Raw genomic sequence first — 22,914 nt, forward strand, 5'->3', positions numbered from 1 at the left:
TGAGGGACACCTGAGTGGCTCAGTCAGTTGAGTGTCCAACTTCAGCTCAGGTCATGATCTCATGGTTTATGAGTTTGAGTCCTGCATCAGGCTCTGTGCTGACAGTGCAGAGCCCACTTTGGATTCTCTGTCTCCCTCTCTCTCTCTGCCCCTCCCCAATCACGCAGGCTCTTAAAAAAAAAAAAAAAAAAAAAAAAAGATAAAGATAAAGAAAAACCAAGGACTTGAGTATCAGGGAAGGCTATGCAAAGAGAAAGTGAACCAAGCGCTAGGTCTTAAAAGATAAGCAGGATACATAAGAAAGGCAACTTGAAAAAAAAAACGGTCATTGGGGGAATTTACAGCAATTCAACCTGTAATTGACATCTTTATCCCCCGCCCCGCAAGGAGCCAAGGGGTGAACAGTCATTGTGGGGAGTATTTACCTACCTCATCTGATTCTGATAGGAATTCCTGCATGATGTCACTCTCACCAATGACACGTATTGAGCATACTGTAGAAAACAAAAATTGAATCTGGCGTGAGACCCTAAAATGGAGACTTTAAAGTCAACAATGTATCAAGGTTTAAGTATAAATCATCAGTAGCAGGCAATGCTGAGGTGGTCATTCCTGATGTGTAACACATTAAGGCACAACAAACATTCATATAAATATGAACCACAACAGAGGAAAATTAGGATGTTCAAAGATGTAGCTTGCTAAAAACATTATACATAGCCAAATGAAGTCATTCAAAATAACACTTCAGTAAATCCAACTTTGCAGTCTCATGTGAACGAAGACCAAGCCAGACAACAGAGCTAGGGTAAGGTCAATCAGGAATAAAGCAAACACAAAACTGAAATACATAAGGAAAAATGTATACTTGGTCTACCTAGGAACGAGGCCAGTCAGAGAACCATAAGCAGTTAAAAACACTTTGGGAAAAATGGGTAGGTAATTAAGTATTAAGCTCAGCGCATCTTCTCACCTCACTGACTTAAGCTTCAAAACAACAACCTTTAAAAGGAAGGAAGGAAGGAAGGAAGGAAGGAAGGAAAGTAGCTAATCGTCTAAATCTAAGAAAGTTAATTTCCTGACACTCTCATGAGGATAATGAGTTATACTGATGACTTCACTTCATTTTATTAAAAAAATTTATACCCTTTTCATTTCCCAAGGGCTGTGTTTAGAGGCCATTCCATGTTAGAAAAAAGCTAAAAACAGATGAGGAAGTCTCACTACCTTATACAGGGGAAACAGTTTTTCTTCAGGGATAAGGCTCTCCACTAAAATTTTAAAAAATTCAACTAGGTCAATTAGTTCTTACACAAGGACACAGAATTAATAAATATCACATAAGACTATTTTTCTATTAAATTAGTATTTTAAAGAGAAGCCTGATGGGGCGCCTGGGTGGCGCAGTCGGTTAAGCGTCCGACTTCAGCCAGGTCACGATCTTGCGGTCCGTGAGTTCGAGCCCCGCGTCAGGCTCTGGGCTGATGGCTCGGAGCCTGGAGCCTGTTTCCGATTCTGTGTCTCCCTCTCTCTCTCTGCCCCTCCCCCGTTCATGCTCTGTCTCTCTCTGTCCCAAAAATAAATAAAAAACGTTGAAAAAAAAAAAAAAAAAAAGAGAAGCCTGTTGCACAACTGGCAAATTATATAACTCTATAATGGAGCGAAGCAAGGTGTCTTCTCTGAGCCACAAAATGAACTATCTTATTCCGGAGATCTGGGTCATTTCTCCTTGACTTTCCGATAACCAAATGTTTCAGCATCCATATCCACAAACTCCTGATGTACTATTTGGAAGTCCTGAGATAACAAGTAAAGTTTCAATACTTCCACCTATAACCTGCTTAGATCAAGGGGACTTTAGAGATCCACAACTTGGCAAACCTATCCATGGACAACTGTAAGAGGAAAAAGGACTTTTCAAGTAGGATATGCCAGTGAACTAAGAGTCATTTCAATAAAAATGTTTTAAACACAGCCCACTTAGTTGCCAAATCAATTCAGCATGTTGATGAGTAGGTCTGTATGTGTTTGCTGGCAAATAACATAACCCAATAAAGGTCCCTAATACATCAAAAACTAATTATGCATTTTTCTGTTTTTAAGTGCTCAGCAAGTCAATAACATAGGCTATTAATCCTTGTATTGGACATTTCAGTTTTGGCTTCAAAGCTCAGATCATTCAACACCAATGGTCAGAAATTTGATTTACTTTCACTATTCAGTTTCAGGAAACTTAGCCATGCGGTTTAAGAGTTGCAACACATACCTAGAATCCAAGTCTACTTAAGGTAGTAGCATTTAATAGGCCAACTTACCTTTTTCTAGATATTCTTCCAACCCCCGACGTCGGGCATCTAATTGCTGTTCTGATAAAGAGAATGGCCACTTCCCTGGAAGTCGGGGAAATGTAAAGTTGGCAAACTCTCTCTTCAGGTTCTGGTGTAGGATAGCAAACTCCCGGTACCGCTTAGAACACAGCTGCCTCCCTGCCATATAAACATTGTATACCTGGTGAGGGGGAAGAACAAAAAAAAAAAAAAAAAAAAAAAAAAAAAAAAAAAACAAAACAAAAAACAAAAAAAGCCTACTTACTACCAATTAAATCACAGAATCATCTAAAGTCAAGCTCAGGCTGATACTGGTGAGGTATATTCTGCTATGCACTTAACAGAGAACATGTTCAAGGTCACTGTCAAGTAAGGCTTACTTTCAATAAGCATGCCAGAAATGATGTGGACAACAGAGTGCTACTCTTTTCAAGTGACCCATAATCTAATTTTTGCTATTAAAATTACCTCCAACACAGTGCTTTCAATATCTTCAAAGACAATTTTCAGCTTTTAAGCGTGGATCTTTATTTTTAGAAAGTTAAAAGTCATTCAAAGCCAATGGTAAATCTAGTGAATGAATAAGCAAGCAAATTTGGAGAGAGATGGATGTACAAAACGAAGGTGGATTATAAAGCATTGTGACTGATATTTGTGTGTGGTCCAAACTTCTAAAGGAATGTCTAAAAATGATGTAACAGTGGCATTTTGTTAGCAAAAGGTTTCTGTGGCAAAAACTCCTTTCCTGAAGTCAGGTATCCTTAGCTTTGCTCTTCCTTAAAATCGGGTTAACAAAAAGTGAAATAAACGTATTCTAAGGACCATCTTGTAATAACAAAGAGTTAATAATCCTCATGAAGAAACAGTTAGAGATTTTTGTTTATTGTTCATAGATGCCTGCCAAACTTTTAGAACAGGGTCTGGAACATAGCAGGGAGTCAGTAAGTATTTGATGAAGAAATTAATGCATATATGTGAAGTTTCTGAGTATGCACCCACATAAAGGAAAGTCTTGAATATGTACCCTCATAAAGTGACGGAATGTGTAATCCAAAAACATCTAATAATCCAAGTTACCCTATATTCTCAGAACATATCAAATTAGGCAGAGATGGGAAAAAAAGGCCCCAAATCACATTTACTGGTTTTGCAAAAATCATTCTGAATTTTAAATGTGCACAAAACAGATCATCTACACATGGAATCAAGAGTTAATCACTGAGAATGTGTGGGCCAAAGCCTTCCCTTAAAGCTCAAAAAGAATCTTTACCATGCTTCTGTGATTTAGGAAGTATGAGTTAAATGCAAAAATAAAATAATTTACTCATTCAAGACTCCTCTCCCATAACTCTCCAACTATGATTCCTCCCCCAATTAAAGGCAAAATCTCTAATCACTATGAAACAGTCTCCAGGGATGTGTATGATCCTGATCAATGAGCTTTCTTCCTGTGATTATCACTCAAAGTTGTGACTGTCTGTGATGAAGCACATATATTACCAAAGTATTCCCATCACTTCCTCCTGAAGTACAAATGCATAAGAAAACAAGAGTCTCTTTACACAACACCACCTGTTCTCTTTGGAGCAGGCAGTCTTAAAAAAAATTTTTTTTAATGTTTATTTTTGAGAGAGAGAGAGAGAGGGAGAGAGAGAGAGAGAGGGAGAGAGAACATGGGGGGGAGGGGCAGAGAGAGAGGGAGAGAGAGATGGAAACACAAACTCTGAAGCAGGCTCCAGGCTCTGAGCTGTCAACACAGAGCCCGACACGGGGCTCAAACTCACAAACCATGAGATCATGCCTTGAGCCGAAGTTGGACACTCACCCAACTGAGCCACCCAGGCACCCCTGGAGCAGGCAGTCTTAAGAAGTCTTATTCAGTTTGGTCTTATATACTTCCATCTCAAACTAAACTATCCAAATTTCTCACTAATATCACCATTCCTTTGCTTAAAAAGCAAGTCCGCAATACTATAGGTGATATGTATCAGCCTGAATTCCTCATACAATGAAGAAAGGAAGGGAGGTAAAACTAGTTAGTGACACTGCCGGCTCAAAGATCTGCCCCCAAGTCTCTTTCCAAGGAAGAGTACAGTAGGTCCTTGATAATGTACATGAAGACTATGACTGCATTTCCTCAAAGGTGACCACTTGAGTGATCTCCAGTCCAGTAAAATATTTCCTAGGGTAGAACCCTAGAGCTTGAGAAGCCTTTGTGATAGTTTCAAAAAGAAATCTGAAAAGTTGATTCAACTTTCAGTTTCTTGATAAAGTGAGAAGAGTTAACATTAAATAGCCTCTCACCTACCTCCCTACCAATCTCTATTTAAATGTGGCATCACAGGAAACAGAAATATAAACAGGATGCCTGACAGTTCTGTAATATTTTAATGCAAGTAGAAATGGCTTCCACAAGAGCCAAAAACACTTTTAAATTAACTGTGCTTAGTAAATGAGAAATATACAAAAAGATCACAACAGGAGCACCTGGGTGGCTCAGTTGGTTAAGCCTCTGACTGGCTCAGGTCATGATCTCAGTTTGTGGGTTTAATCTCTGCATCAGGCTCTGTGCTGATAGCTCGTAGTCTGGAGCCTGCTTCAGATCCTGTGTCTCCCTCTCTCTGCCCCTCTCCTGCTTGTTCTCTCTTTCAAAAATAAACAAACATTAAAAAACTTTTTTTTTTAAAATCACAACAGAGACTGCTTTGTTCTTCATTGGTCCTTAAAATGAACCAAGATCTATTAGTATTTGTATTTCCCTGGTTTGGATACACTCATTTGCCCAAAAAATGACCAATTCACTTAGTGCATGCTGAGATCTTCTGCCTAAAACTCATGAATGTCCATGATCCATGAGAAACGCCCAGAGCCTCATTACAAATGAGAAAGTCCGTCAAAAAATATATTCTCTGGGGGTGTCTGAGTGGCTCAGTCGGTTAAGCATCTGATTTCAGCTCAGGTCATGATCTCACGGTTTGGGAGTTCGAGCCAACTGTCAGGCTCTGCTGTCAATGTGGAGCCTGCTTTGGATCCTCTATCCCCTTCTCTCTGTGCCCCTTCCCTGCGCATGTCCTCTTTCTCTCTCAAAAATAAATAAATGTTGAAAAAATATATATATATATTCTCTGGACTTAAAGGAGAACATAATCAAATAGAAATTAAAGATATACACAGGCAGGCCGTGCTTCTAGGATCTTTCCATTTTAATTTAAACCCTAAGACTGGTTGGCTCATAAATGGAATTAGATGAAGTTAATCTAGCTTGTGATAGTACACTGAATTTAATGATCACTGGTCACCTTCTTCTCCAACTGACCATAACCTACAAGACTTCAAGTTGGAATGTTCAGACTGCAAAACCAGTTGTCTGAGAAAACAATTCTTTCTTCCTTTTTTTTTTTTTTTTTTTTTTTTGGTTTATACTAGTTTCTTTAGGGATTCCATTTTCATTCCTCAATAGACTTTATATATTTCTTATATTTTTCTTCACTCATTAATTCATCCAATTCTGAAGGATTACTGTTATCTTGATCAGACAACCATCTTCCTAACAAGATTTGTTGACAAGTCCTGGATTTTCTCTAAGAGCTTCATTAATTTCAGTTACTTCTTCTGATAGAGGAGAATAAGAGTTCACCAGCAGCTTTCACACTGTCCAAAGCACCAAACTCATTTTGTTTGTTCAGTTTGGTCCCAACTTCAGGCAGACTACATTAAACAACATCTCCCAAAGCTTCCTGTGCAAAATTGCTGATTCCCACTGTTCCAACATCATTTCTGTTGTTTGTCTGTGAATTCATGCATGGAGAGCAGAGCCCACCCTCAGCCCCAGGACCTGGGCAGGCAGGGCACTGCAGGCATGGATTCCGTACACAGGTTACAGGCCTCAGCCCGCATGCTCCACATCACTCATAGCACCATTGAGGGTAACAAGTTTCAGTCCTCTTGAGATAGTCTTTGTTCAGTAAGAACCCAATAGGGAAAAAGGCATGGATTATAGGTGGGGAAAGTGTAAAACTTATCTGATCAGTGATCTTATTTTGTTTCTCTAGATTCTGTAAGTCAAAGTTCCAAAATTCAACTTCAAAATGACTTCTAAATATGTAAATGCTGAAAATCCATGCTATGCCATTTATCTCTCCAGCCTCATGATTTAATGCTATGTAATGAATGCCAGAAGATGGTAACTGGTAAGTTCTTTTCTTGCTTTCTTTCTCTCTTTTCTTTTCTTTCTTTCTTTCTCTCTCTCTCTCTCTTTCTTTCTTTCAAGTAGACTCCATGCGCAATGTGGGGCTTGAACTCACAAGCCCAAGATCAACAGTCTTGTGCCCTACTGATTCAGCCAGCCAGCCGCCCTGTAACTGATAAAGTCTTACAATAAGCACAAGCCACTGTGGGAAAGCAATTCTAGTAACATCTGGGTATTCAATAGCAAAACTGAAATCCCAGATATCAGAGATCTTCATTTTGTTGGTTCCTTAACCCTCCCACCTACAGATAAGGCTTTTCAGTGATAACGTCTCAACCTATGTAGGATCTAGATATTAAAATGTTCTCATTTTTTCAAACCTTTAGTAAACCGACAGGAATTGTGCTACTGAACAGAGAAGAGAATCTCCATACATAATGCAAAAGTGAAAAAAAAAAAAAAAGTAGAATGATGACATTTTGGCCATGGCAATATCACTCAAGTTCAGCTTCTGAAAGTCTAGCAGACACTGTCCTGGTTCCTGCCGTTGATCTGGATGAATCTTCAATGTACATTATGACCAACAAATTGCTTCCAACAGCACCCTGCCATTTAATCTTATTTTTAGCTGAAAATTCATCTTAAGAAAACCACATTAGGGACACGTGGGTGGTTCAGTCAGTTGAGCATCTGACTTTTGGCTTAGGTCATGATCTCACGGCTTGTGGGTTCGAGCCCTGCGTCGGGCTCTATGATGATAATTCAGAGCCTGGAGCCTGCTTCAGATCCTGTGTCTCCCTTTCTCTCTGCCCCTCCCTCCCTCATGCTCTGTCTCTGTCTCTCAAAATTGAATAAACATTTAAAAAAAATAAAAAAAAAAAAACCCAAACATTATTGCCATTCATAAGCTGCCTATAAAAGCAAAAGGAGATACAGCACTCTTAGCTGATTTCTGAGTAAAATGGGTGAGATCCTTAACAATGGAACACTGAAATATTTTTCCTAAATGCTGAAGCATTAGGCTCCTTCTTGGGAAGAAAAAAGCATAAAGGCCACAATATGCTCTTAAATAACTTCGGTTTCTTGTGTGTGTATTCTCCCTAACATGGATCATAAATGGTCTCCGTTACTTTTTTTTTTTCTTTATTTGGACCTTGGGTATACAGAACTGGATTAATCATAATCTTTGGTTCACAACATAGTCTCATGGCAAGCTCTTTGGATATTAAATTAGTTATTTTTAACCTTGCAAAAAGTAAACTATAAACTAAGACCCTGACACTTATTTCTTTTTTTTTTTTAATTTTTTTAATGTTTATTTATTTTTGAGACAGAGAGAGACAGAGCATGAATGGGGGAGGGGCAGAGAGAGAGGGAGACACAGAATCGGAAGCAGGCTCCAGGCTCTGAGCCATCAGCCCAGAGCCTGACGCGGGGCTCGAACTCACGAACCGCGAGATCGTGACCTGAGCCGAAGTCGGACGCTCAACCGACTGAGCCACCCAGGCGCCCCATGACACTTATTTCTAACCATAGTCTCTGCCTCCTTCATCCCCTCTCCCTGCTTCCCTGACCCCCAAAATGATCATAATCATGTTCATCATTCCCTCGCTTTTCTTTTTATAGTTTTTTCCTGTATTTACATGTAATACTTAAATTCTTTTTTATTTTAATTTTTAAAGGGCATTTAGGTTTTATAAAAAGGTTACCATGCACAGTGAGACCTTCCAGGGCTTATTTTTTCCCTTAGTCTCATCCACAATGTTACACACCTTTGTGGTTTATTCTGCTGTATATAACAGTTGTTTTGCTTTTTATTTATTTTTAATGTTTATTTATTTTTGAGAGGGACAGACAGAGTACGAGCAGGGAAGGAGCAAAGAGAGAGGGAGACACAGAACCTGAAGCAGGCTCCAGGCTCTGACCTGTCAGCACAGAGACTGATGCAGGGCTTAACCCCACAAACTGTGAGACTGTGACCTAAGCCAAAGTCAGAGGCTTAACCGACCGAGTTACCCACACACCCCTGTTGTTTTGCTTTTTAAATACCTGTTCTGTTGATGAGCACTTGGGTTGATTCTGGGTTTTTGCTATTGTGAACAAATACTGCTATGAACTTGTACATATGCCCCCTGTTGTACGTATATAAGAGATTCTCCTAGATGTACTCAGACTAGAACTGCAGGGTTATAAGGTATGTGAATATTCAACTGAAAGAGATCATGCCAAACTGTAAGCTAAAGTGGTTACATCAAGTTATACTCCTTTCATAATACATAAAAAAATTCTTTTACTTCTTGCCAATGGGGAATGGGTGGGAAAAGATTTCCTACTGTGGTTCCAATTTACAATTCTCTTAATGTTACATGTAATGATGTCAATCATCTCTTCACGTATTTATTGGCCATGTGAGTGTCCTCTTCTGTAAAAAAACATATTCATATATTTTGTCCAGTGTTTCATTAATTTTTTGTGTTTTTCTCACTGATTTGTAGAGTTGTTTATATGTTCTTGACATAATCTTTTTCATGTTGTATACACTGTATCTTCTCCTACTGTATCATTTGTTTTGTCACTTTATTAACTTGGTTTTTTTGGGGTTTTTTTCTGTTTAATTCTTTTAAAGTTTATTTATTTTGAGAGACAGTGCACATGAGCAGGGGAGGGGCAGAGACAGAGGGAGAGAGAGAATCCTAAGCAAGCTGTGTGCCATCAGCACAGAGCTGGACACGGGGCTTGATCTGATGAACTGTGAGATCATGACCTAAGCCAAAATCAAGAGTTAGATGCTTAACCAAAGTAAGCCACGCAGGTGCCCCCCAAATTTCTCAGTTTTAGAGTCCAATTTATCATTATTTTTATTACCAGTGCTTTCTGTGTCTTTTAAACTCTTTGCTATACCCAGGATCAAAAAGCTATTCACCTATACTTTCTACTAAGAGCTTTTAATTTTTTCATTTTGTCATTTAAGTCTTAATCCATCTAGAATTGATTTTTCTAAATAGTATGAAATAGGATTCTGTTGGTATGTCTTCTAAAATCAAGAAATAAAATACCCATAAATAAAAATATTCTGCTTTTATAGGATAGTCTGGAAATTTTATGGATGGTCTGGAATTAACCTTCCACTGTAAACACTAGAAACTAGGCAAAACATAGAAACAACTATTTTTGGACAGTGGACAATAGGCAGCTAAGAACTGTGATCCCTGAGAAAAGGAAAACAAACACGATGAGCCCTACCTCAACCTAGGCTTCCTGTCTAGAGGTAACTCTTGAACTACAACTCAGACAGGGGCAACCAAACAATTTGGCAACTTCACGGAGTTGTGGAGACAGAGACTAGAGTTTAGGGAGGCTAAAGCAGCTAGACTTTGCAGAACACAAGAGGAGGGAGCTAAAGAGAGACAGAGCTCTAGAAATCTGCATAGGCTCCCCTTGAATTTTGGCTGAATAGCAATTTGAGGAAAAGAACTATTACCAGGGTGAGTTGTAAAAATAACAATTACCTGAGTTCAAAGACCATCTTTAATCATCTGACTTTCCTCCAACCAGAATAGAGAGACCTCCCTTGAATTTCTATAGCAATCAAAAGAACTAAAAAGGGCTATGCTTTAGGAGTAGGGCTAAATTAGTTCTAGAGTAAAAACTACTCTATGCTCATACTAAAAGAGCTTAAAAACAAACCTAAAAAAGAATCAAAGTAATCTGTAAGGAACTTAACTGCATGCCAGCAAAAAAAGAAAGAAAAAAAAAAAAAAAGAAAAAGAAAAAATTTCAACATTCTTTAAAGGAATGTAACAAAATCTAACACACAATAACATTAAATTAACAGTGTACAGGGGGTGCCTGGGTGGCTCAGGATTAAGCGGTCAATTCTTGATTTCAGCTCAGGTCATGATCTCACCTGATGAGTTCCAGCCCCACATCTGGCTCTGTGCTGACAGTGCAGAGCCTGCTTGGAATTCTCTGTCTCCCTCTCTGTCTGCCCCTCTCCCATTCACAATCTCTTTCTCTCTCTCTTTCTCTCTCTCAAAAATGAATAAACATTAAAAAAAAATTAACAGTGTGTGATACCCCATCAAAAATTACTAGACATACAAGGAAACATGAAAATTTAACCTGTAAACCAGGAGAGAAATCAGTCAATAGAAACAGACTCAGAAATAACAGAAACAAAAGAAGTAGCAAATACATTAAGCAACTGTAGGATTTAGGAAGGTGCAAGAACAGTAATCTCATTCCAGACATAAGAGAGCTCCTATGCACATGCAAGTCTCCCCCCTGGGCCTCTTGTGCTCACAAGAAAGACTAGGGACAGAGCAGGAGCCTAGAAATGGTCTACCATAGTAGCCTAGGCGTGAGAAAGGTGACTGGCAATTGTTAGGGGACAGACACAATGCTCCACCCACCTTCCCTAGACCTTTCTCTTCCATTAAGCAAAAGCCTTAGTCCCTTGGGGGATGGGCAGCAAACCCTTTCATCTGGAGGGCACTGGTGAAGATCCCCTGCTTCTGGGAAAAAAGTAAAAGCAAAAACCCTCCACTCCTGGTGAGAGGCAGGAAACCATCTTAGGCCCAAGTTCCTGATACTAAGTAGAGATTGGCCATAGCTGGGGGAGGGAGAAGAAACTCTTCCAAGACTAACCACAGATACAAGGCAGAGTTTAGTTGTGATAAGGAAGAAGGGTAGAAAAACTAAGTCTCACTCCCAAGACATAGGCACAGGGTCTAAGTAGACTGCCTAAGACAGAAGCAGGACCAGATAACAGAGAACCTTATTACAAACCTAGCCTACATAAAAAGCAAGAGTGGTTCACCAGCGGAAGAGAGGCAAGAGTATGGAGAGAATTTGTCTGTGGTACAGGCATGCAGGGGTGGCTAAAAGTTGAGAGAGGGAAGAGGAGAACAGAGAAAAAACAGAGCCTCTGACCCCAGCCCCCAGTCTAAGCACAAAGCGACTTACTGTTAGAGGGATTTGAACTTTACAGCACAATAAAGGTACCAAAAGCCACAACAACACCCAAATTGAGCTTGACCGGCTCAATCCCCTAACAGAAGAAGATGCCTGCATATTTTCAGATTCAAATACTACTTACCTCAGTCGCTACTGTTCTACACATGATGCTTGGCATATTCAATCACATATTACAGGACAAAAAAGCAAGACATAAAAAACACGTATGTCAAGAGATAAGGTAGTCTCAGAGATATCTAGATATTAAAACTATCAGACAGGGATGTTAAAATAACTATGATTCAGGGGCACCTGGGTGGCTCAGTCAGTTGAGCAAATGACTCTTGATTTCAGCCCAGGTCATGATCTTGTGTTTCATGGGTTTGAACAGCATGATGGGCTCCACGCTGACAGTACAGAGGCTGCTTGGGATTCTCTCTTTCTCTCTCTCTCTCTCTGCCTCTTCCCTGCTCACTCTGTCTCTCTCAAAATGAATAAACAAACTTAAAACAATTTTTTTAATAAAATAAAATAACTATGATTCATATATTAAAAGATCTCATGGGGGCGCCTGGGTGGCTCAGTTGGTTAAGCGGCCGACTTCAGCTCAGGTCATGATCTCGCGGTCCGTGAGTTCGAGCACTGCGTCGGGCTCTGTGCTGACAGCTCAGAGCCTGGAGCCTGTTTCAGATTCTGTGTCTCCCTCTCTCTGACCCTCCCCCGTTCATGCTCTGTCTCTCTCTGTCTCAAAAATAAATGTTAAAAAAAAAAAATTAAAAAAAAAAAGATCTCATGGAAAATGTACACAGCATGTGTAAATAGATGGACAATTTTAAGGGAAATAATAGAAATAAAAAAACATGATGCCAGAGATGTAGAATTTCTCTGACAAGCTCATCAGTAGACTGGACACAGCTGAGGAAATAATCAGTGAACTTGCAAATAGGACAATAAAAATAATCTAAAGCAAAACAAAAAAGAAAAACAGAATAGAGCATTCAAAAGCTAAAGGCCAATATCAGTCTAACACAGTGTAATTAGAATCTCAGAAAGACAAAAGAAAAAAAACACAGCTGAAGAAATATTTGATGACATACTGGCTGAGATTTTTTGAAAAATGATAAAAGATATCAAACCATAGCTCTATAAAGTTTAGAAAACTCCAATCACAGGATAAATACCAAAAAAGACCTAGTTTTGAAGTTTAAAAACTTTGACAGTAGCTAGAAGGGGTTAAAACATTACATAGAGAGGAACAAAAACTGGCAGGCTTCTCACTTCTCATCAGACACTAAGCAGGCCAGAAGACAGGAGTCACATTTTAAAGTATTGAAAGAAAAAACTATCAACCCAGAATTTTATACCAATAAAAATATCTTTCAAACGTAAGAATGAAATAAAGACTTCTTCAGACCAACAAAAGCTAAGGGAATTCATTGCCAGCAGATGTGCCCTATAAGAACATTAATGGAAATTCTTCAGGCGGAGGGAATAAGATAGCAGATGGAAACTGAATTTACACAAAGGAACGAAGGACACCAGAAATGGTAAATATGTGGTTAAATATAAAAGAACTCTTTTCTCATTTCTAATCTCTTGATTAAAACAAAGAAAACAACAAAGTAATATGGAATTTATAACACCTTTAGAAGTAAAATGTATGACAACAGCACAAAGGATGGGAGAAGGAAATGAAATATACTGTTGTAAAATTCTTTCATTATATGAGAAATAATATTGTATTATTTAAAGATAATACTTATAAAGATGTATAGTGTAAAGTGGGAACAACTGCTAAGAAAATAAAACAACAAGGGGCGCCTGGGTGGATCAGTCGGTTAAGTGTCCAACTCTTGCTCTTGGCTCAGGTCATGATCTCGGGGTTCACGAACTTGAGCCCTGCACTGGGCTCTGTGCTGACAGCCTGCTTGAGAGTCTCTCTCTCTCTCTCTCTCTCTCTCTCTGTGTCCCTCCTCCACTCGTGCTCTCTCTTAAAATAAATAAATAAACATTAAAAAAAACCCAAATTATATCTAATAATACAATAATGGAGATAAAACAAGATCATTAAAAAATACTCCATTAATTAAATAATTAAAAAGAAGGCAGGAAAGGAGGACAAAAGGAATAAAGAACAGATGAGATACAGTTCATAAGAATAAGATGATAGATTTAAACCTATTTCAATAATTATATGAAACGTAAGTAGACAACACACTCCAAATAAACGACCAAGGTTGCCAAATAAAAGCAAGACACAAGTATATGCTGTCTATAAGACTTACCTTAAGCACGCTATATAGATAAGTTAAAAGTAAAAGGATGGAAAAGATACCCAATGAGAACAATAATCAAAAGAAAGGTGAAGTAGCTATTAGCGGCCATATGTTAATATCAAAGAAAGATTTCAGAACAAAGAATATTACAAGAGATAAAGAGATATTTCACAACATTAAAGGGGCAATTCATCAAGAAGGCAACAGCTTCATTATATATGAAAAAAACTGATAGAACTGAAGAGTCTCCTATAGACCAACCTTTCCAGTGATAACAACTACAAACTCTGGACCAAATGCAAAAATCAATTACCCGATAATTCTGAATACTACACTAAATGCAGGCAGATTGCAGAGGGACATTAAAATATGGAGCACACCACTGAGAGGGGTGGGGGGAGGTGTCTGCTTTTAGGGGGCTTTGCCCAGACAGTGGGCATAAGTTACAAAGTAGCCTAACTTAGGCAACTAAAAACTCCAATAGAAACCCTGACGGTCTTCCTGCCTGGAGGAAAGAAAGGATTCTACAACCATGGCCGCCACCAGAAAGAGTAGAGAATTCCAGAAGAGAGAAACACAGAAAAGGATGCCTTAAGTTTGTGAATGAACACCAAGTATCTCATACTAATCCCTCCCTGAATGATACAAATGCAGAACAGATTCAAAGTAGTACAGAAAAGCCTGAAAGAATTGAACTGAAACATGAAGTACAACCCACAAGCGCATAGCTTGTTAATTGCCAGGTAAAACAAAACATCAACATTCCTCAGGGAATATCACAGAACTCAGGCCTACACAATGCAACATTCACAACATCCAGGATACAATCCAAAATTACTCACTGTACAAAGGAGCAGGAGGATATGACCCATTTTCAAGGGAAAAGACACTAAACAGAAGACAATCTCAAAATAACAAAAATATTGAAATGTTCAGACATAACCAACAGAATACAGAAATAGAACCACATGTTCAATTGATTTTCAACAATAAAGCCAAGGTATTTCAATGGGGAAAAGATATTCCTTTTCAACACAGGCTGCTGGATATTCAAATGGGGAAAAAATACTCTGGTTTCTCTTCAGATCGCATAAATCTGAAAAAAAAAATCTTGACCCTTATCATTTAGTATTGATACAAGAATCAACTCAGAACGGGTCCCAGACCTAAACATAAGAGCGAAAACTATGATGCAGCCATTTTGGAGAAAAGTCTGGCATTTCCTCAAAAGGTTAAACATAAGAGTTACCATATGACCCAGTAATTCCATTTCTACGTAATATCCAAGAGAAATGAAAACACATATTCACATCAAAAATTGTACATACATGCTCAAAACAGCATTATTCATAACGGTCAAAAAGTAGAAATAACCCAAATGTCCATCAGTTGAAGAACAGATAAATTAAATGTGGTATATCCAGACAATGGAATATTACTTGGTTGATACACGCTGCAACATGGATAAACCCTGAGAACACATATGATTTCATTTACATGGAATGTCCAGAAGAGGCAAATCATAGAGACAGAAAATAGATTAGTAGAGAGCAGATGGGAGGTTTGGAGGAGGTGGCTAAAAGGTACAGTGTTTCTTTCTGAAGTGAGGAAAACGTTCTAAAATTGTGGTGATGGCTGCACTACTCTGTTGATCATACTAAGAAACACTGAATCATATACACCTAAGGTATACAACTGCTGGTATGTGAATCATACCTCAATAAAGTTATTACAAAAACAGACACCTAAAACTATAAAATTTTTTCAAGAAAACATAAAAGATTTGTATCCTTGGGTTAGGCAGATTTCTTACAACACGACCCATAAATGAAAAAGACAAACTGGACTTCAACAAAATTTAAAACCTCTGTTCTTTGAAAGACACTATTAAAAATAAAATAAAAAGGCCAGCCACAGCCTGGGAGAAATATTTCACAAAATATCTATCTGATAAAGGACTCCAAATACATAAAGAACTCAACAACAAAATAGGACAATCCAAGTTTTAAAATGGGGGAAAAAAGTTGAACTCTTCACCAGTAAAAATATAAGAATGGCCACTAAATACATGAAAATAAAGCTTTCATCATGAGTCTTTAGGCAAATGCAATTAAAACCAGATGGACAGGGGCGCCTGGGTTGCTCAGTTGGTTGAGTGTCCGACTTCAGCTCAGGTCATGATCTCATGGTTCATGAGTTCGAGCCCCACGTCAGGCTCTGTGCTGACAGCTCAGAGCCTGGAGCCTGCTTCAGATTCTGTGTCTCCCTCTCTCTGTGCCCCTCCCCCACTCACACTCTGTCCCTCTCAAAAATAAATAACCATTAAAAAACAATTTAAAAAAAAAAAAAAGTGGGAATGCAAGCTGGTGCAGCCACTCTGGAAACCAGTGTGGAGGTTCCTCAAAAAATTAAAAATAGAACTACCCTACGACCCAGCAATTGCACTACTAGGCATTTATCCACACATGCACCCCCATGTTTATAGCAGCACTATCAACAATAGCCAAAGTATGGAAAGAGCCCAAATGTCCATTGATGGATGAATGGATAAAGAGAATGTGGTATATATATACAATGGAGTATTACTCGGCAATCAAAAAGAATGAAATCTTGCCATTTGAAACTACATGGATGGAACTGGAGGGTAATTATGCTAAGTGAAATTAGTCAGAGAAAGACAAAAATCATATGACTTAACTCATATGAGGACTTTTAAGAGACAAAACAGATGAACATAAGGGAAGGGAAACAAAAATAATATAAAAACAGGGAGGGGGACAAAACAGAAGAGACTCATAAATAGGGAGAACAAACTGAGGGTTACAGGAAGGGTTGTGGAGGGGGGTGGGCTAAATGGGTAAAGAACACTAAGGAATCTACTCCTGAAATCATTGTTGCACTATATGCTAACGAATTTGGATGTAAATTTAAAAAAATAAAAATTAAAAAAAATAAATAAATACAGTATTTAAAAAAAAAAAAGACGAAGATACCACTACAATGCCTAGAATTTTAAAAACCGATAATACCAAGCATTGGAGAGATTATAGAGCAACTGGAACTCTCCATTGCAAATGAGAATATGCAAAAATGGTACAGCCTCTTTGGAGAACAGTTTGACTATAAGGTTAAACTTTTACCATATGACCCTGCAATTCCACTTATAGCTACTCAAGAGAAATGAAAACATGTATCTACCTAAAGCCCTGTATATTAATGTTATTTCATGGCAGCTTTAATCATAATAGCCCCAAACTGGAAGCAACCCAAACGTGCATCAACAAGTCACTGGATAAACAAACTGCAATGAATTTATCCAATTAAAAAGTAATTGCAATTAAAAGAAACAAACTACTGACATACACAACAACTATAAATCTTAAAAGCACTACACTAAATGAACAATGCCAGACACAAAAAAGCTACTTATATGATCCTATTGATTTGACATCCTAGAAATGGCAAAATAGAGTAACAGAAAGATGATCAGTGGTCAACACGGGTAGTGCTACAGGGAAAGGGCTAACTATAAAAGGTCACAAGAGAAGTTTCTGGGTGGTGAAAGTGTTCTTCTATCTTGATTGTGACAGTGGTGATTATAAAACTATGTACACTTACCCAAACTCATGAAACTGGACATGTTAATGCAGGTAAACTGCGCTCAATAATGTTGATTTTCTTAAAAGGGACAATCAGTTTCATTCCTTTTCTAAAAGGGACAATCAGTTTCATTCCTTTTCTAAAGACTACAAAGGTTCTCAAGATCCCAGGTAATTCCCAAAAGGTCTCAACATCCATTGTGCTCTAATTTTAGGACCTGACCTTGATTTCTACTCTTTACATGCCTTATGACTGAATGGATAGCACCTCTGAAATACGAAACTCTAAGCTGTGTACATGGCTCTGAGAATCCATAGACCAGGCCAAGCTAGACTGTGCTCTGTACTACCATCACCAGCTAAATTACAGATGCAGTTGAACATTGTTTGATCCTTCTGAATTTTTCTGGTTTACTTGCTTGCTTTTCTCATCTCCTCACTAAAAAGAATTTACCACAAGTGTCCTGTAGCTCATTCCTATACAGGGAACAAATCTCAGTTTCAGAGACAGCAACTTGAGTCAGCAGTTCAGCTTGAAACATGTGTAGTCTATTTGTCAATGTCTAACAGAACCCACTGCACTTTCTACAAAGAATAATGAATTTCTCATTATATCAGCACTCCCCAAATAATCAAAGGCAAATAAAGCATACCGCAATCAAGAGAAAAAGTAAGTAGATTGGGCTATCAACAGCAACTGGGTTTTGAGGAACAAGCAAAGGCACTCAGAAAAGGGGCGGGCACCCAGAACTCAAGGTGGGCTTTCCCACACATCTACAACAGGAACAGACTGGAAATGTAATAGAGCAGTTCATGGGAACTGTATTCAGAGTATAATTAGGACCTTGGGAAAAACCCACATTAATCATTCACATGGACATCTCCAAAGAAAATGAAAAAGAACAAGATGTGGAGAGAAGGGTAGGGCACTTGCAGGTTCTGATGTGGCCAAACTCTGTATTACCAAAATGTTTCGAAGACACCACCTTTTAAAATTAATCTTGCTCTACACCTCAGCAGAGTCAATAGTAAGTGAGAGACTGCTAGTAGCAAAGAGATACAGCAACTAATAAAAGAACAAACAAAACCAACTCACACATGTTTACAACCAGAATACAAATACAAATTTAAAACTGTCTGGAAATAAAATGGAATACACTTAAGCAGAAAGAGAAATCTTCTTCATTACTGTAGTTCACCTCCTGCAAAAAAAATCACGGTCAGTGTCTTTTATTTATGTGTGAACCCATTTTCCTGGTAGGCAAACTGACCTAGGTTGCGGTGATTGCATCTAGTGCTCTAGTATAAATCATAAATGATAAGCCTGGGGGAAACAAAAGCTAGATGTTTTGAGGACTGAGTTGGGCTGACACTCACCACAAACTTCTCACCATTCTGCTCCACATGTTTGTATGTGGGGACCGATATGGGCACTGCTTGCTTTTCTGTATAATCATAAAATGATTGTCCCAACGAGTCTTCACTGGGATCTAGGTTATCTGCCTCATGTGGAGGCACAGACAACACTGTCAAGATCAATTCCTTCTCGCCTGCTCGGATCAGGTCCACCACCTGCTTGTGTGTCGCCCCCTCAACATTCACGCCGTTCCTAAGGGGAAAAAGGGAAAAAGACAATCCCATAAACAAGAAGGGTCCAAACACCTTGTATCTCCACCCTCCTACCCCACTCCAGTGTCATGCAGTATGAACCATAAAAACAAAATTAATTTGGCTCCAGAAAGGCTGTTTATATTTTTATAGATCATAATGTTAAGAGCTGTTTGTGAACTTACAGCAGGGAGAACAAAATGGAAACGTTGGAGAGGACCTGACCCTCCAAGCTAGAATCCCACACTTCGTTTCAAGAAAGCACACGGGAAAGAGGGCACAAAGCTTTCAAAGCTAATTTCCTCACCCTAACCAAGCATGTATACTATACAGTCAAAGTAGCTTTTAACAATCCTGCCATTTGAACTGTACTTAATCCTTTTTAAACTTTCTGAAATTTCTGTTATCAGAAAGTTTTTACAAAATGTATTCCTTTAATTTGTAAAGACTCAAAAAGGATGACTTAAGGTAATTTATATATGTATATCTGATTTCATCCCATATCTTCAAATCATTCAACTTAACTTTCCTTTATACTGAGTTTCATCACCTTGAGAGTTAAATGGTATAGATATTCATACACACTAGTCTCATTTTTAAAAAGGCAAGGGGATGGGGCGCCTAGGTGGCTCAGTTGGTTAAGTGTCCAACTCTTGATTTTGGCTCAGGTCATGATCTCACAGTTCATGAGATCAAGCCCCATGTCGGGTTCTGCGCTGATAGCATATAGCTTTCCTGGGATTCTCTCTCCCTGTCTTTCTGCCCCTCCCCTGCTTTCACATACTCTCTCAAAGTAAAAAAAAAAAAAAAAAAAATTTAAATAAAAAAATTTTTAAAAGACAAGGAGATAACTAAATTTTCATTATCTTAACCAACTTCTTTGTCCTCCCAATCATGTCAATTAATCCCTCTTAGCATTCTATCTTCTTTCTGTGCTATCTCACTTAAAATTCTGTGTAATCAGTTCAAGATAAAAAAAAATGTACATCTAAAGTTATATAGGGGCGCCTGAGTGGCGCAGTCGGTTAAGCGTCCGACTTCGGCTCAGGTCATGATCTCACGGTTCGTGAGTTCAAGCCCCGCATCAGGCTCTGTGCTAACAGCTCAGAGCCTGGAGCCTGTTTCAGATTCTGTGTCTTCCTCTCTCTCTGACCCTCCCCCGTTCATGCTCTGTCTCTCTCTGTCTCAAAAATAAATAAACGTTAAATAAATAAATAAATAAATAAAATAAAGTTATATAGTAAATCAACCTACTCATTCTCCTCCCTGTTTCACTGTACATAAAAAGGCTGCAACTAGGAAAAGTACAAGGTTTGGAAGAACAATAATTTTGTCAAGAAAGATGCTGAGTCTCACAAAACTCACTCAGCAAACTGAAGTACCTTCCCACAATGCTGACCCTGCCTGCCATCTCAGCAAAAACCACTAGGCAGCTAGCTGACCAAAGGTTCCCTCCATGGCTATCCCATGAGAGTTAGGAAACACACACCTGGCCTTTAGTCAATTTGATAAAAGCTTATGTACCCTTTAGAGTTAAGCTCTTTTTCAGTTACAAACCATTAGGATTTTTCCTTCCTGAAAATGATGCTAAGTTTAGTAACAAGCCTTCCACAAATGTTTCAGTCACTGGAATTGTCTCTGTCAGACTCTGGTACCTGAAACATCCATGTACATAAACAGAAAAGGCAGGAGATCATCCAGCTAAAGCTCTTTCCTTTTGGGTTTAACAACCTAGTCAGTAAATCAGCGCGCTAGACATTTCACAACCTAAAGTCTAACTTATACACACAAAAACTCAATATTATTTTACAATTGGCTACCTGTAGAAGAAAATAAAAGCACCCTCACCACTGATTGGGAACTGGGGCTTCTAAAATTTGAATCAGGTCAAACTAGTAATCAGGAAAAAGTGATCAACTCTGATCACAGAACCAGATGGTAAAACAGAGAAAATAGGCATTGAAGCTAGATCTACATGGGTTCAAATCCTGACCCTGCCTTTAGTACTGGCACTGGTCTTAACTAAGTCATCTAATCTTTCTTAGCATTGATTTCTGCATCTGTAAAGTGGGGACGATAATAAGTCCCAAACAAGGTTATTGTGAGGATGGATGTAATGAAACATGTAACCTGCTGGGAACACCACCTGAACACTTGCATTAGAAGTACTGTGTAGATGCCTGTTACAAAGAAATTCTGGTTGAAGAAGAAATGGAAACTAAAGTTGGGGATTGCCAAAGGATTTCATCTAAATCTTAGCCTTATACAATCAAAAAGAATGAAATCTTGCCATTTGCAACTACATGGATGGAACTGGGGGGTATTATGCTAAGTGAAATTAGTCAGTCAGAGAAAGACAAATATCATATGACTTCACTCATATAAGGACTTTAAGAAACAAAACAGATGAACATAAAGGAAGGGAAACAAAAATAATATAAAAACAGGGAGGGGGACAAAACATAAGAGACTCTTAAATATGGAGACAAACACAGGGTTCCTGGAGGGGCTGTGGGAGGGCGGATGGGCTAAATGCGTAAGGGGCATTAAGGAATCTACTCCTGAAATCACTGTTGCACTACATGCTAACTAATTTGGATGTAAATTTTTTTAATAAAATGATAAATAAATAAATAGATAAAAATAAAATTAAATCTTAGCCTTATTAATAGTTCTGAGAAAATGTTTTGCTGGTAGAAGAAAAATAAAATTGAAAAAGCAAAAGTTAGAAATCAACAGAAAACTTCATTTACCCCTGTGAGTCTTAGCTTACTTATGAACAACCTTAATTTTTATTGTTGTTGTTATTTTGTTTTTTAAGTTTATTTATTTGTTTTGAGAAAGAGGGAGAGAGAGTGTGCATGTATGGGGGAGGGGCAGAGAGAGAGAGAGGGAGGGAGAGGGAGAGAGAGAGAGAGAGAGAGAGAGAGAGAGAGAGAGAGAGAGAGACAGTCCCAAGCAGGTTCTGCACAGACAGCATGGAGCCCGATATGGGGCTCAAACTTACAAAGCAGGAGATCTTGACCTAAGCCAAAATCAAGAGTCAGACACTTAACCAACTGAGTCACCCAAGTGACTTAATTTTTTTAACAAAGTGGGAAAAACTCACATTTTAGAGGCCGAATAAAACATTTTAGATACTAAAACAAGATTTTTATGTTAGTAAAATCAATCTTATGAGATGCACATCTATGAAAAAACGTTTAACAGCTCTGCTCAAATCTTATTTTCAGCTCCCTCATTTTTTTCCTTTAAAGGATCTTTAACCTGGGGTATAGTTGTCAATAGACTTTGGGGGTCGGTGAACACCTATATAGCATTTGTATGAAAAACTGTATTTGTGTGCATATATGCATTTTTTCCAGAGGAAAGTCTTCAAAAGGGAGCAATGTGACCTCCAGAAAGGTTAAGAACTACTGCTCTCAACACACACTTCCTCCACCCATTGAGTTTTCGAGTTAGAATGCACTGTTCCCAGGGTCACTCGCAAAAGCAAGCCCAAAAGTCATCAAAGAAACTGAAGTAAGGCTTATTCCAGGAGCCAGGGAACTTGCCTATTTTCACTTCTTTATCAGAAAGACCAAGCTTCAAATTGGCTATCATCCCAAAAACCTCTTTAAAAATAAATTAAAAAATAAAGACAGGAATGAACTACCAGTCTCACATTCTAAACACACTTGCTGGAAACCAATTTGACAATAAATTTCATATATTTAAAAAATAATAATAATAAATAAATAAACACACTTGCTAATGTTTATTTGGTTCAACTATAGAAAGAATGCTATACATGTTGCAATTTAATACAAGGCTGGAAATTCCTTCATTCTTCAGAGAATGAAATGAAGTTAGTAAAAAATGCTAGACAACTAATTTCAAAAAGGGCCCTCCGTCAAGAATTAAGAGGCCTTTACAATCATAAGAATGTTTACATGACATCCTCTTTTCCACTAGAATTC

General features: G+C 38.3%; 1 protein-coding gene across 2 annotated transcripts in view; it reads right to left on the bottom strand.

Moving 5' to 3' along the window:
• SNX27 (sorting nexin 27) overlaps window positions 1–22,914 on the bottom strand; it is a 66,167-nt gene that overhangs the window by 20,228 nt on the left and 23,025 nt on the right. For both annotated transcript variants that reach the window (XM_053889523.1, XM_053889524.1), the window contains exons 2-4: window positions 18,725–18,956; window positions 2,316–2,508; window positions 430–494 (exon numbers count right to left, since the gene is read on the bottom strand). In XM_053889523.1, coding sequence (XP_053745498.1) covers window positions 430–494; window positions 2,316–2,508; window positions 18,725–18,956 — 490 coding nt within the window. The remainder of the gene's footprint in view (window positions 1–429; window positions 495–2,315; window positions 2,509–18,724; window positions 18,957–22,914) is intronic.

The sequence above is a fragment of the Panthera pardus genome, unplaced genomic scaffold, assembly GCF_024362965.1.
Source record: "Panthera pardus isolate Hobbes unplaced genomic scaffold, ASM2436296v1 HiC_scaffold_11, whole genome shotgun sequence".
Taxonomy (NCBI): Eukaryota; Metazoa; Chordata; class Mammalia; order Carnivora; family Felidae; genus Panthera; species Panthera pardus.